Genomic DNA, 14,630 nt, shown 5'->3' on the forward strand with positions numbered 1-14,630 from the left:
TAGTTTATGTAAACCTTGTGTGTATTTGACAGTATTAGAGCAATAAGACTCGAAAGATAACTTAGTCCAGTAACCAGACGCTGTTACGCCCGTTTCAGGCTTTTAGTGCATGTGCGTGTCGGGTATAACGTTATTGCGCTCAGAAAAGCGCTCGTTAGAACAGCGCATCAGCAGCGAATGACATGTTTAACCGGCAAGGCTTTAAAGCACATGCAAATAATTACTTTTTATAAACTACAGTGTCCCGTTCCTCTACATTTCACGTGAATATACGTCGTGCTGTACAGTATGTTGAGATGGAGGCGCCAGAACTGCAAACTGATAGAATGCACGATCCTACGATATTTCTTCAAAAGCAGATCATGGAGACATTTTAATCGCCCACGATCAAAAATCGTGATATCGCACACCCCTAATCTAACATAATATTTGACGGTGCCCAGGGCCCCTTGGATGTCCTGGGCCCCTGGGCAAGTGCCCAGTTGCCCTAATGGTTAATCTGGCCATGCACATATGCTTGACCTGAAGACGCTGCGTCTGCTGCATAATAAAAGCTCCTCTGCTCTCAAGCCGTGTCTCGCGCTCGTCTCTCATTAGCAATCACTCCAGCGGCCTCGATCCGCTCCCACAGCACTCGGCCCTACTCTGCTTCATACCACAGTAACATTGATCCATCAATATTATTTCTACCCGAGTCCCGTCAGATTCTTTTCCACCAGCTGTGAGTTGAAGACAACAAATCCCATGATTTCGCGCTCAATCTCTGCATCATCAAGCTTGTTTTGAACAATATTTAAAATAAGTCTCTGATGACCCCACAGAGTGTATGTGAAGTTTTAGCTGATTTTTTTTTACAGCATGTTAAAATTGCCAATTTAAAATTGTTTGGGGGTGAGCAAAAACACGCCAACAAAATGAGCATTTGAATGATGCTCAAAACTTTACTAATGAGTTTTCTGAAGTGTATTGTACTTCACACAAAAGATGAAGTGTTCGTTTTACTCCAGAAAATCACAGTAAGAGCTGAATAAAACACAGTACAAAGTGCGCATTAAAGTCTTATCCATAAACTCGTTCTCTCCCTTTCATTATCATCAACAAACACACTGAATTACACAAAAGACTGCGATGTTCATTCTTACATCAAACAACAAAACACCTCAACCGCTTAGGGGGCATTCTTGTCTCCACCTGCTCCAGCGTCGAAACAATGGCTGACTGTGCACAGCTCACTATGCGGGTCTAAACATAATTAAGGCTTTGGAGTGGCCTATTCAAAGTCCGATTGAGATGCTGTGGCATGACCTTAAACAGGCCGTTCATACTCAAACCCTCTAATGTGGCTGGATTAAAACAATTCTGCAAAGAAGAGTGGGCCAAAATTCCTCCACAGCGATGTGAAAGACTAATTGCCAGTTATAGCAAACACTTGTTTGCAGTTGTTGCTGCCAAGGGTGCAAAACCAGTTATTAGGTTTTGGGGGCAATTACTTTTTTACATAGTAGGGCCATGCAGGTTAGGACAATATTTTTCCCTTAATAAATGAAATAATCATTTAAAAACTGCATTTTGTATTTACTCGGGTAATCTTTGTGTAATATTAACAACTGTTTGATGGATCTGAATCATTTAAGTTTGAAAAAAAAAAAATCAGAAAGGTGAAAAATGTATTTGTGATTATTATTGATTATTATTATTTTTTGCATATTTGTCAAACTTCAATGATTAAGATCATCAAATTAATTTATATATATATAGTGAAGTGGATCAAAAAAAGTTCATCAATGTTGTCCTAAGACAATAACAGGTATTGTTATAATTCATATATAACTTTGATGAAAGGTTTTGATCCACTTCAAATGTTGCTTCAAATATATATACAAAAAGACTCGAGCACTGCACCTAGAGGATATCTGTGTGTTTATCTCTGCTCAGGTGATGTGATGTATCATTTTTTGTATCTTACTGTCACATTATTCACAAGAATTAGCCCTCCATCTCCCTCCCTCATTTTCACCCTCTATCTCTTCTTGTATCTTCACGCAGTCTGTGTCTTGTCTTATCATACGCTTATCTTACAGTATCCTGCACATTTTTTACTAAATTCCTTTGGGCAGCAGGTGCAGCAGACTTGTGATCTGATAATGGGACCACACACACGCGCCTCTGCTAAATCAGTGCAATCAGTAAAATTATGTCACATGTCATATCATTTTTCAGTCAACTCATTCCCTTGTGACTCTTTTTTTTCTGAAGCTGCTCAGATTCCTGACAAAAATGTATTTTGACGTTTATCGCCCACAGCAATCTCTCACAATGCGATGTCTTTGCGTCAGCTGCTCTCACTGCTGACGTTTCCTCACCTGCAGGTTGTTCATTTGATATGATTTACGATTTATGTTTCTACCTGTGGGTGCACACTCGATGCCGAACGCATGTCTTTCCTTGTACTATTGAAATCTTGCAAGTGAAAATACATTACCAACTGAATATAAACATCTTTATTCCATGAGCAAATTATATGCACATAAAAATACAAAAGCTGTTATTTTAATTATTGTCATTTGGAAAAAAAGCTATGCAATTTAATGTATCGTTGCAAGTATTCTAACCCTAACCCTACTAGTCTACTACTACTACTCTACTAACACTCTAATGAGAGTCAGTAGACAAGTGCAATGTTACTTATAGTCAACAGAATGTGTTAAAGTGAAACCGTTTTTTTTTAATCAATATATCTAATTATTTATTTTATGAAAGACAAATAGGATAAACAGGAAACACTTTTCACAAAAAGTAAGCACATTTTGATCAAGGGTGACAATAGTGGACGTCACTGCGTGATTAATCAACACAAGTTGAATAAGCAAAGGTTTAATGACAGGTCACACACCCAAAAATGCATTTATGGGTAACATAAAACCACTGCAAAAGAACAAGTGAAACCACATGACCTTTTTCCCTTTGTATGCACATATACACTCTAAAAGAAAAGAATGAAAGAGGAGACAAAGAGAATAATTTTTTTTAAAAAAGTCCAGGAAAAGCTGTGGGTTTGCGTAGTAAGTTTAGGAAATAGCTAGAACAAAAATTACAACCAATCTTTTTGACAAAAAAAAAATACTGAGACAGTTGATATAACAATCTCAAATGTTTAATAAATAAGCATTCATTATGCATGCAATACTCATCGGTTATAGAATAATGAATCATGATAATTTATGATGTAAATGTAACTAATATTCAGTATAATTTAATTATCCATCTTTCCATCCATCCATTCTTCAAACCCCCTGTCCTATTTAGGGTTCGTGGGGTCATTTCATTCAAAAATATAAATTAATATGATCTAATATCCAGGATGAATGTAGCATGACCCCATGACAAATCTTCATGTGCTCAGTTTATGCAGAAAGAACCTCATAACAACGACACACACAGCTGGTGCATCACATGACTTTAATTTCTAAAGACGCACTTTTTCACATTTTTTCATGACATAGACAATCTAAATAGTTAAGAAGCTTTGGGATAGTGACGTTAAAATGCCTGTTGTCATGTGGTATTGTGAGTACACAGTGGTATGCAGTTCCAGTGCACTACTGTAATCACTTTAATATTTTTGGCAATAACTAACTGTGTGTCAGGGTTTAGTCCAAACCAGGAGAGACAAGGCTCTATTGGCAAGTGGTTCGATTATTAAACGGATAGTTCACCAAAAATGTTTAAAAAGTCTGTTATTATACTCACCCTCAAAACGTTCCAAACCCATACGACTTTTGTTCATCTTCGGAACACAAATGAAGATCTTTTTGATGAAATCTGAGAGCTTTCTGTCCCTGCATTGACAGCTACACAACTACCACTTTGACACTTCAAAAAGTTCATAAAGATATTGTAAAACTAAGCTTCGGTTTCCGGCGGATGGATTATGGGCTTCCTCTTGGCTTCTATCTGCTTCTTCTTCACCTGTGTTTTGATCCAGATATTCTGTACGCGCCCTCTACATCAGTGAAAACATGGATAGCTGGAGAAAGAAGTAGATTTGAAATAAATTCCTTCTACTACCAGTGGACTAAAAATTCACATGCTCAGAAATAATAAATTTTATGTTGTTCAATATTTTCAAACAATGTAAGCTTATAAGAGACAGCCACTACAACTAACAACTAACACAACTACAAGACAAGTATACTTAATTATATTTTAGGTATATCTCAATCAAAAGATTGAGTAGGCTACATGCACGTATATTCCAAATATACTTAGACTTTTCTGTCAGTATAAGTCAAGTACTTAAGTGCAATTTTAGGAATATTTCTTTGAAAAAATTATAAAAAGTAGACTGAAAGTATACTTTCTTCATTTTAGTTTAAAAGTAGAATAGCACACTTGACTAAACTTCTTTTTTGGGGCAAATTGACTGGAGCTTAGGGCATTTTGATTCCCTCCACCTTCACTTAAGCCCCAGCTGAAGAAAAGCAGAGAAGAGCACGATGCTGCACCACCACGCTTCACCGTGTGTATAATGAGCACCGTGCTCATGTTGTTTTGAGAGACTGGATATGTTTTTTTTCTTGCATTTGCTGCCACACACCCTAGACAGATGGAGAATCCAGGAGATTGTTGTTTCGTGTAGGGGAGCATTGAGCAATAGTGTTGACCAGAAAGAGCTGCAATTCTTAATGTTCCCGTAGGCCTCTTAACAGCCTCACAGACCGGCTTTCTTTCTGTCTTCTAAACAGTTTTGTTGGGACGCCCTGTTCTTGAAAAAGTCATTGTTGTGCCATGGCCTACTTTCTCCACTTGATGACTGTCTTCAAAGTGTTCTATGATATATCTAATGCCTTGGAAATGTGTGAATCTTCGTGGCCAGCTCTTATTGCATGCAACCAAGAAGATGTTAGAACAAACTTACAAGAACAGCTTCGATTTATTTGGAGTTAATCATAGTAACTTCAGGTGAAAACAGGAGTGTACTATTTCACACCCCTGCTGGAAAATCCAGTATTGGTCACCAGCATAAGTTATGCTTTGCATGCTGGGACCAGCTGGTTTGTGCTTTGCATGGGAAGCAGGGGAGCTATTGGGCCAGCAAAAACCAGCCTGGACCAACCAGACAGATTTTTTCAGCAGGGATGAGCTTGATGACTTGTTCATTTTGAACACAGCCACATACCCATTTATAAAATTGTGTGCACACTTATGCAAAAAAATAATAATTGAAATAGTTTTTCTCTGTAATGCCTCACTTTGGTTTTCAGTGTCATTGCATAGGTTGTTATTTTTACAATATATATATATTTTTTAAAACAGCTGTTTTAACAGGAGACCTTTATATACACTGAGGGGCTTTTTTTCCCTAGGAAGTAAGCCGTCTTCTGAAAAGGACATTGAAGACTTCTGAAGCAATACTATGGGCCCTTTCATACACCCAATGAAAAAGGCGCAATGCGGCACCAGGTGCGACCCAAGTGTTTTTTGCTAGTTTCAGCCTGACGCAGTTGTCATTTTCCCATCCTGCGCCACGTTGTTTAAATAGCAAATGCATTTGCGCCCATCTGTGCGCCCAATGGGCTGCTGGTCTGAAAACGAGGCTTGTTCAGGCGCATTGTTGGCGAGTTGCTATTTTGAGAGAAAACTGAAATAGACTGCGCCATTGACCAACTGAAACCTGGACTAAAGTCAATGGCGCAGTATTTATGTATTTGTTTTTTAAATGGTGCATTAGGAATATGTAAATATATAAATATATTTTAGAGTTAATTTTCATGCATATTTGACATAATGTCCTGGGGACAGAAATGGCCACGCATTCCGTGGATTGGCTTAAATAGCATCTAACAAATATTTACATTATATCTAGTGCATCTCTTTAATGCTATAGTGTAAGATCACATAGCGTGTAAAGAGCTCATCAAGTGTCTAACACAGGGGGATAAAGTTTCAGAAGAAAGCCTCACTTTAGTCTCCTTCGAGCTCGATGTGAATGTGAGGTAATTTATAACACATTTTCATCTTGTAGCAGTTGCTCAGTGGGTTTTTTGAGCAAATCACTTCACTGATTGGCTGATAGCTTCACAAGAATGCGAACAGTCCCAAACCCTTTATTAGAGCCTATCTTGAGCTGTGACAAAAGGCAGCAGACAGAAAATATAGGTCCATTTTACATAAAAAAAAAATATAAAATTATGAAATATTTGCAATTTATATCGGTTTCAACAACAAATAAGTATTTTTACACAAATACTTTCGGTCACACTTTAGATTAGGATCCAATTCTCAATAACTATGACTTCTGCCACTCCTAATTACTGCATATTAATAGTTAATAAGGTAGTTGTTAGGTATCGGTAGGATTAAGGGATGTAGAATATGATTATGATTATGCAGACTAAGGCATTAATATGTGCTTTATAAGTACTAACAGCCGATATCCTAGTAATTTGCATGCTAATAAGCAACTAGTTAATAGTGAGAATTGCCTAGGACCCTAAACTAAAGTGTTATCATACATGCTTTCAGGACAAAATGTTGGGAGTTATGACGTATATCAGCAGGGGTTAATGGGACCATGCTAAGCAGAACAACTTTAGAGCTGACTAAATCAGGTAGGAGAAGGCAGTGCCATGCAAGATAGCTGACAAAGATCGTATGTAAGATTTGAAATAGTCAGTCATGCATTTCATAAGAACCTGTAGTCGAAAAGTCAAGAGACTGAAACAGATCAAACTGTTAGATACAGTGACTCAGTGGCATTTCAAATCATGTGTTGAGCTTGTGACAATGCAGTTAAGAATCTTTTCTGTCACCCTTTTCACCCTGCCATTTTCTGTTCTGTATATCTGCGTGACTAAAACTGGCAAAATGAGAGAAATGTATTCAGATTTGGATAACGAATAATTTTTTTTTACCTTAGCTAACTGATAAAAAAAAACAACGAATCAGTATAGACAGCTTTTGACTGGCTGGCTGGTGTTTTAATGACAATAATGCAGAGGCTGCTGTTGACTTGGATGAGCCTGCATTTCTGGCTTTATTATCCTTTCTAATTAAGAAGTTCAGTTTCATAGACCATCCCAGCATCAGTCTGGACATGAATTGAATTGAAATGATGACACCCATCGGATTTGTCTGACGGGACACATTTGCATTATGGAATGTTTTGCCTATCCTTAAAATGAATAGCAGCTGTTAACTGCTAAACAATTGTGATCACAGTAATAATCACAATGTGGTTCCTTTCTTGAGAAATTAAATCTTTTGTATATGAAGAATACACTCGTTATACAATAGCACATTTAAATCCCAGGTATCTCAGCGATACAAAAGTCAAAAGTGGTCATTGTACTTTAGATGAATGCTGGATGTACATAATGTATGCCCAAAGTATACAGAATATTTCAGTACTTTGACCATTGTCATCGTTACGTCTTTTATCTCTGTCTGTCTACTCCCCATGTATGTTTTGGCGAATTGGATTATTCATATGAATATGATCTCATTCATACGGTTTCGTGCGATCTGCTTACGCACCGGCACCACTAACAGATTTGCATTCATTTTGTTCTAAAAATCTCACATTGTAAGATCTCCTGCACTGGCACTGCCTTCTCCCTTACCTGACTTTTACCTGTGTTTTATTGTTACCTCTGAAGGTTTGCATGGTTTGCATGGTTCCATAAACCCCGGAGATGTCATAACTCCCACCATCTGGTTCTGGAAGCATCTTTCACCATTGACATCCATTCAAAAGTTTCTGTTTATTCCAATGATATTTTATCAGAACAAATAAATATCTGATTATATTTTCTGATTATATTATTCAGATTTTTGCAGAATCGCAAATGTTTCATTATTTTATACAGATATTTTGAATTTAAAATTGCACAAATTCGAAATTATCTCACCAGATCTACCGAGTATATTGACTACTTTGATAAGCAAAAACATGTTAAAAATGAGAAGCATCAAAAGATGAACATTAAAGAGTTTAGGTAATTTAAACAGACAAGTAGGATATATAAATCAACTGATATTCCTCTGATCATTCCCGAGATTGCAAAAACGTGCTTTCTCCGTCATCACGAGGGTTGGAGACCGTGACCGAAGTGATGCTGAAAGAGGAACGCGACAAGATAAATCAAGTGTGGCCTATTGACTGCTATCCAAATGTAAAAGATATGGGATCACATGCGTTTGATCGGAATGTAGCCGAGTGGATGAAAGTGACACACCCACAGGTGAGCTGAGAAGAGTATTAAAGGAGGGGAAGAAGCCATTCATGTTCAGCATACCGACAGGTGAATCAAGCAGAAGATGTAAGACCTTAACTACCTATTCTTGACTTATTTTGTTTCTCAAATCAAATTCAATTAACTTGGTTAAATTCTGTTAGCAGCATTGATTGCCATTGTAATGATTTCTTGTTTGATTTAGATGATTGTCCTGCTGGTAACTTTCATTGCTGCTCTTCTGTGCCCCGTCCACACAGACTCTTCTTCAGTGGGTAAGAAACTCAAGTTCAACTTCATTTACTCCTAAAAAAGACTACTCCTAAAATAGGCACTAAAGGCGATTGAAACTTTTTTGATGGAAATTCTGCTGTTTCATTTGTTGTATTTATTAATGCTTTCCTTTAAACCTACAGCATGGTGCTATAACCAGCCAACGTGCAGTAAGTGTGATTTATAATATGATAAAATATTCCACGGTATAAAAGTTAATATAAATCTTATTATAACATGTTATATAGCCTATTTAAACCTTGTTCTGAAGTAGATTTTTGTTATCCTTAATTTGTAATAGATTTTACCACCTGGTCCCAAATTGCTCCACAATACTGCAATGGATCCATGCAATCTCCCATTAATATCGTGACTACAAGTGTTCAGGGAAATCCTAACCTGACCTCATTTAACTTCACTGGTTTTGATGACAACTCCACTTTCCTGTCAATCGCTAACTCAGGCGACTCTGGTAAGGAACCTTGATTTAAATATATATATTATTATAGGATTTGTTCGTCTTTACAAAATTTAGTGCTACATTTATTTAGCAGATTTATTCAAAGGGGCTTCCGAATGAATTTAGGCTACTATACTAACAAAAGCAACCAATCCTTAAGAAACGGTAACATGAGAAGTTTCACAAAAAGCTCCAGAAAAGTATACAAAACTGAGATCTAGGTGATAAACTAGACAACAGAAGAATACAAGTTATTTGATTCCTCACTGACTATAGAGGCAACTAAGGGTCATTTTATGCCCTTTTACTAAGTCTTGATTTTGTTTTTAGGGTGTAGGCTACTAGAATATGTTTTCATGCTTGATTGTAAAAAAAAAACCTTCATTTTTCACATATTTTAAATTATTACAGCTCCTCTCTCCCCTGGTTGAACTCGTCATTTTCGGTGAAGCCCCTCCTTCCAAAACACAAAATGTGCTGTGATTGGTTAACTAGCTTTGAGCGTTGTAACTTTGCAGGTTGTTTATGCTCAAACAGCAACATTACACACTAACTAAAGTTAAAAAAAGTGAAATCAAGGACCCCTTTAATTTAGTAAAAGAGGTATTCGCCTTATTTTTCAACGCAGACGTAAGGTGTTTTCTGTGAATGTGCGAGACTTCCGATTTATTAGCCGCTATACGAAATACCTGTAGGCAATATCAAAGTTCAGTAAACTGTAAAGATGTTTGCAACCACCAGCATGTTTATAACTGATACAATACTTTAAAATAATATGGTAACAAATACCAGTTTGCAATATCAAGCAGCATAACGTTTTGTATAGCTAAAATAGCCAGAAGTGAATGACAATGAGGATGGGGCGCAGATGCACAACGTCACTGTATTCCATGTCCTGGACCTTGTATATAATATGTCCATTGTCTTCACAGTGGTGGTCAACCTGGATGATTATAAAATGGCAGTGCAAGGAGGTGATCTTCCAGGTCTATACAACACTAAACAATTCCATCTCCACTGGGGTAACGGCAGCTCCTCGGCTGGCTCCGAACACACTGTGAATGGCAAACAATACCCAATGGAGGTATGAATAAATTAATTTCACTGCAAATGCATTATTCCACAGTATTATCCCAAATGCATTATCTTTATCTGTCTGATTCTGTTTCTCAGCTGCACATTGTGAATGTCCATTCAAAATACAACGGGAGTGTGGCAGATGCTCTTGCTGCTAAGGACAGCACAGGATTGGCTGTTCTTGGTTTCTTCATTGAGGTGAGCATTTATTATATCCAGAGGGAAGCGCAAACCTTAAAGTATATTCATGGCTTAATTGTGTGTGCTCATGTGTATGTATTTTTATTTAACCAACAGGGAACCAATGAAAAAAACAAAACAAAAAGTTGGGATATCCTAACATCCTTTTTGACACAGATCCCTTCTTCAGGTAAAGGAATAGTTGGTTGTTGAAAGTTTACCCAGAAATGAACATTTTGTCACTCCTCACCTTCATGTCGTTCCCCATTGAAACGCATTTTGAAGAATGTTTCAACTGTTTTTGCAACCCGTGGGGTACAAAAGAAAACAATGGCATTCAGGCACAAATCACAGAGAAATACCTTCTTTTGTTTTCCACATAAAAAAGAAAGTCATAAAGGTTCTGGAACAACAATGTTGACAGATTTTTCATTTTTTGAGTAGTGAGCCAGATCGGCGTCAGACTTCACTCAATTCTGTGAAAGGAAGCAATGTTTGCCATGTGATCTTGAACTTCAAACTATCTTTGGGTTCGTACTTTGGTTAACGATATGTATTGCAAATATTATCTCCGTTTGATAGTCTTCACTGATTCAGCGTTAGTGATTGAGTCTTGTGTTAAGTGCAACATCAGACATGATCAGAGCCCAAATTCGTGTAGTATTTGTTCTTGATTAGCCAAAGTTACGAGCTTGGTGTGTTTGTGGTCTTGCCACTTGATCATGTTTGTTTTGTTAATTACCTAATTCTTGAATTTACTACTCGTTTACTACTATACGTTGCCGGTTTGTGCCACTTTCTAATTCTGTCAATTGGTGTTCTTACAGCAATTTGCAAACATCTACAGTTACATCTTCATTGTTCGTTGGGTTAAGAGTGATCACCACTTTTTGTATTTTTAGTTTTAGTTAGCGTAGTTAATGTTAAGCGTTGAATACGCTGAAGATTTCGCTTTTGTTTCTACAATTTCTAGTTATTTTTGTGGTTTCTGAGTTATCAGTTACGGGAATCGTTTTTTTAATTTTTTTAATATCTCCTCTTCAATTTGCTGACACTTGTTTTGTTTGTATTCTATTTTATTTATATTGTCTTGTAACTTGTTCACACTGCGTTTTTTTCTGTTAAATTGTACTCAGTACTCCACCTTATTCTTTTTTATCGGTTGTTTCGGTTTATTGCACACGCTGCAGCAATTATATCTCACTTAAATGCAATCAAACCTCTAACATCAAGCACGTAACAAATTTTATCAGTATGAAGAGTCTTGCAATTCACACCATTAAAAACGCGGTATATTTTGTTAATTTCTCTTAACCGATATGATTTCACCCGCACAAATTAACCCTCTTGACGTTTTTGTGTTTTAGGTAATACAACCTTAGACATCATGAATAAAATCACAATGGACAGTCTGCTTGAAGGGGTGAACAGGACTAAATATTACCGGTACCGAGGCTCTCTTACCACACCCAACTGCAATGAAGTTGTGATTTGGACTGTGTTCAAAGATCCCATCAAAGTCAGTCAGGACTTGGTAAGTCAAGGCAACTCTATAGTAGAGTAATTCATAAAAAATCATATTCGTCTATTACTGGATGACAACATTCTTCACATTCTGAGTTAAAACCTAAAAGTCACTCAGTTTAATTTATTCCTCCAAACAGATCAACCGCTTCAGCACAACTACCTTTTTCAAAGCAAGCCCTTCAGTTCTGATGACCAACAACTTCAGAGGAGTTCAGCCCTTGAATGGCAGAGTTGTGACATCACAGCCCTTACCTTCAACTGCGGCCACATCCACTATATCTATCATCACAGTTCTTCTCTTGTCAAGTTTGTGTTGGCTGTAAAAAATACATTTGTGTTTTTGTGCACACCAATATGAGCTTGTTAAATTTAATTGATTTCTCTTGTACATTATATGTCAGCTTTATTGATCATGTTTGATAATGGTTTTCTGTAAATATTTTAATTTTGTCACTTGTATCATCTTATCTTAATGATACTTGACTGTTCATAATTCTATCCATTGTATTTTTAAACGGCCAATTTGCTATCTGTCACAACAACATGAGGCCTAGAGTTAGGATATAATGTTTTATATGAGACTTATTGTATCTGTAATTATATTCAACATTAGATGATTCTGTAGTATTTAAGAGGATTTATGTTTTAAATGTCTAGCTATGACAGACCTGTTATTAAAATTAAATCAATAAATGTTTGCTGTTTAATAACAAAATGTCTCCCAGTCAAAATGCTTGTGTGTGTGTATACTACCATTTGAAGGGATAGTTCACCCAAACATGACAATTCTGTCATCATTTACTCAACCTCAAGTTGTTCCAAACTTGTAAGACTTTCGTTCATCTTCAGTACACAAATGAAGATATTTTTTATGAAATCTGAGAGATTTCTGTCCCTCCTTTGACAGCCTATGAAACAACATTTTGATGCTTCAAAAAGTTCATAAAGAGATTGTAAAACTAATCCATATGAATTGAGAGGTTCAGTCCAAATTTTCAGAATTTTCACTTTATATTAACATATTTAATATAGGCTTTTATTTACATAGACACATTTCACACTAAGCATTTTTTTTGTAACAAAACTTGCATTTTGTTGACATATTTTTGTTTTTCTTCTGTTGAGATTGAAAATTGACAGGCCTGTATATATTTTTTTTTAATTAGAAATACAATATATATTTGGTGGTATGATTTGGGCAATATGAGCAGAAATAAGACACTGTTAAGTCTATGTACTGTAAGTTCAATGTTAAGTTATTATCATTAACTCCAGCCTCTCCATTGTACCAGGGATATTATGCCTACATCATGTAGGCAATGTATTCCTTTTAAAGGCACACTATGCAATAATTGTACCTTAATATAACAGCTTCAAAATCATTTTGATGGTAAACAAACTCGTAGTAGGGCGAATCATCCCTATAGCAAAGCTGGGGGGGGGGGGGGGGGGGGGGGGGGGGCTGGAGAAACCAGCAATGCAAGTTTGAGAGGTGGCGCCTCCGACAAATCTCGCGAGAATCACGACTTCCTTTATGGCACGACGTCAGATACATCAATAATCTATGAAACAGACTCTATGGAAGACACTAGCACGCATTTCAGATGTGAACCATGGCAGAATCGATGAAGAAAACGCGGTCAAGGAAAAGAAAACGAGAAACTGACCGCGTGAGGAACTGGACAAGAGTCTTACTCGGTCAGGCTTTCACTTGTTGGCGAGAGCTAAAAAACAGCAATGGATACAACAGCAATGCTTACCTGGCGTTCTTGTTGATGGACTAGTAGACATCTTCGGAGGCTATCTGTGCCGGTTCGATGTCCGATGCTTTGTAACGCGTTGTGTCAGGAGGAAAGATAGGCTCACAGGTGGAAGTTATTACAGAGGCCAAGACAGACTCACGAAGGCGATTGGCATCTCACAACTTACACTTTATTCCCCAATCGAACTCGTGTAACTGTCGGTCACACATTCTACCGTTACTTAATAAACAAAAACAGGATAAGAATGAGCATCAAACACAAATAACCCAGCGCCGCATACATGGCTTGTTCGAGGCGCACATACAATACAGACTGCCGACAGTTCAACAGGGCGCGCGCAGATCTTAAAGGGGTCACACCTTTCATTCGTTACAGCTTCCCTTCTACTGAATAGGTACCGGTATACAGGGGGAGGGGATCAGGCCGTGAGCGCAGAGCCATCTCTGTGTGAGTGGTATTTACCACAGTACAAGTACTCCACAGCGACTCTAGGGTCGCTGTTTGACAAAAACGGAATTCCTAAATATATTTAGGAATTCCGTTTTTAGGAAAATTAACTAGGAAGGTTGTGCACTTTACATAATATATTTATATTTAGTTTACTTATAATAATTGTGTTTGTTGACTTGAAATGTTTTTTCTTCTTCTATTAAGGTCCACGTAATTATGTCTCAACTTAACAGTACAAAATCCTAATGTGTTGTCTAAACACAAACCATTTATGTTAAGTAAAAAATTCTTACATCCAGAGGGTGACAGTATAGTGCGACGCCAACTGCCATTTTGCCCTAACTTAATTTGATTGTGTTCAATCTGCTTAAATGTAAATTTTAAGTTTACTCGATCGGTTTGTGTTGGACCGGAATGATTTGTTTTGCATTAACTGAAACTGGGCGGTGCTTGTTAGTTCCCAGCATGCTTTGCATATGGTTGAATTAAGAGAGAATAAATGTTAAAATTAAGTGTTATTTTATGTGGGTTTTTTTTTTAGAAAATGAGAAAAGGGGAAGACTTGATAGTGTGTAATTGTGTTTAATGTTCAATTACATGGGAATTAGAACCATCATAACTTGACTTTGTCATACTCATATTCTAGTCAGAGCTCCATAGGGCTTT

The 14,630-nt window shown here is 37.0% G+C and overlaps 1 protein-coding gene across 1 annotated transcript; it reads left to right on the top strand.

The window, feature by feature from the left end:
- The first annotated feature begins 8,166 nt into the window (after positions 1-8,166).
- On the top strand, positions 8,167-12,501 carry LOC306989195 (carbonic anhydrase 4-like). The gene is made up of 9 exons (XM_079594634.1): positions 8,167-8,321; positions 8,440-8,509; positions 8,651-8,677; positions 8,809-8,979; positions 9,900-10,051; positions 10,141-10,242; positions 10,342-10,414; positions 11,592-11,758; positions 11,889-12,501. Exons 2-9 carry the CDS (start codon positions 8,440-8,442, stop codon positions 12,072-12,074), a joined length of 948 nt encoding a protein of 315 aa, XP_079450760.1. The 5' UTR covers positions 8,167-8,321; the 3' UTR covers positions 12,075-12,501.
- The last annotated feature ends 2,129 nt before the right edge of the window (positions 12,502-14,630 follow it).

This window comes from Phoxinus phoxinus, assembly GCF_949152265.1.
Source record: "Phoxinus phoxinus genome assembly, chromosome: 21".
Classification (NCBI taxonomy): Eukaryota; Metazoa; Chordata; class Actinopteri; order Cypriniformes; family Leuciscidae; genus Phoxinus; species Phoxinus phoxinus.

What these genes read in the sequence shown, in the direction of transcription:
- LOC306989195 (XM_079594634.1), top strand. Translation starts at nt 8,440, where the DNA reads ATGATTGTCCTGCTGGTAACTTTCATTGCTGCTCTTCTGTGCCCCGTC. An exon ending in GACACAGATCCCTTCTTCAG is followed by an intron (nt 10,415 to 11,591) that starts GTAAAGGAATAG and finishes TTTGTGTTTTAG; the next exon opens with GTAATACAACCTTAGACATC. An exon ending in TCAAAGTCAGTCAGGACTTG is followed by an intron (nt 11,759 to 11,888) that starts GTAAGTCAAGGC and finishes TCCTCCAAACAG; the next exon opens with ATCAACCGCTTCAGCACAAC.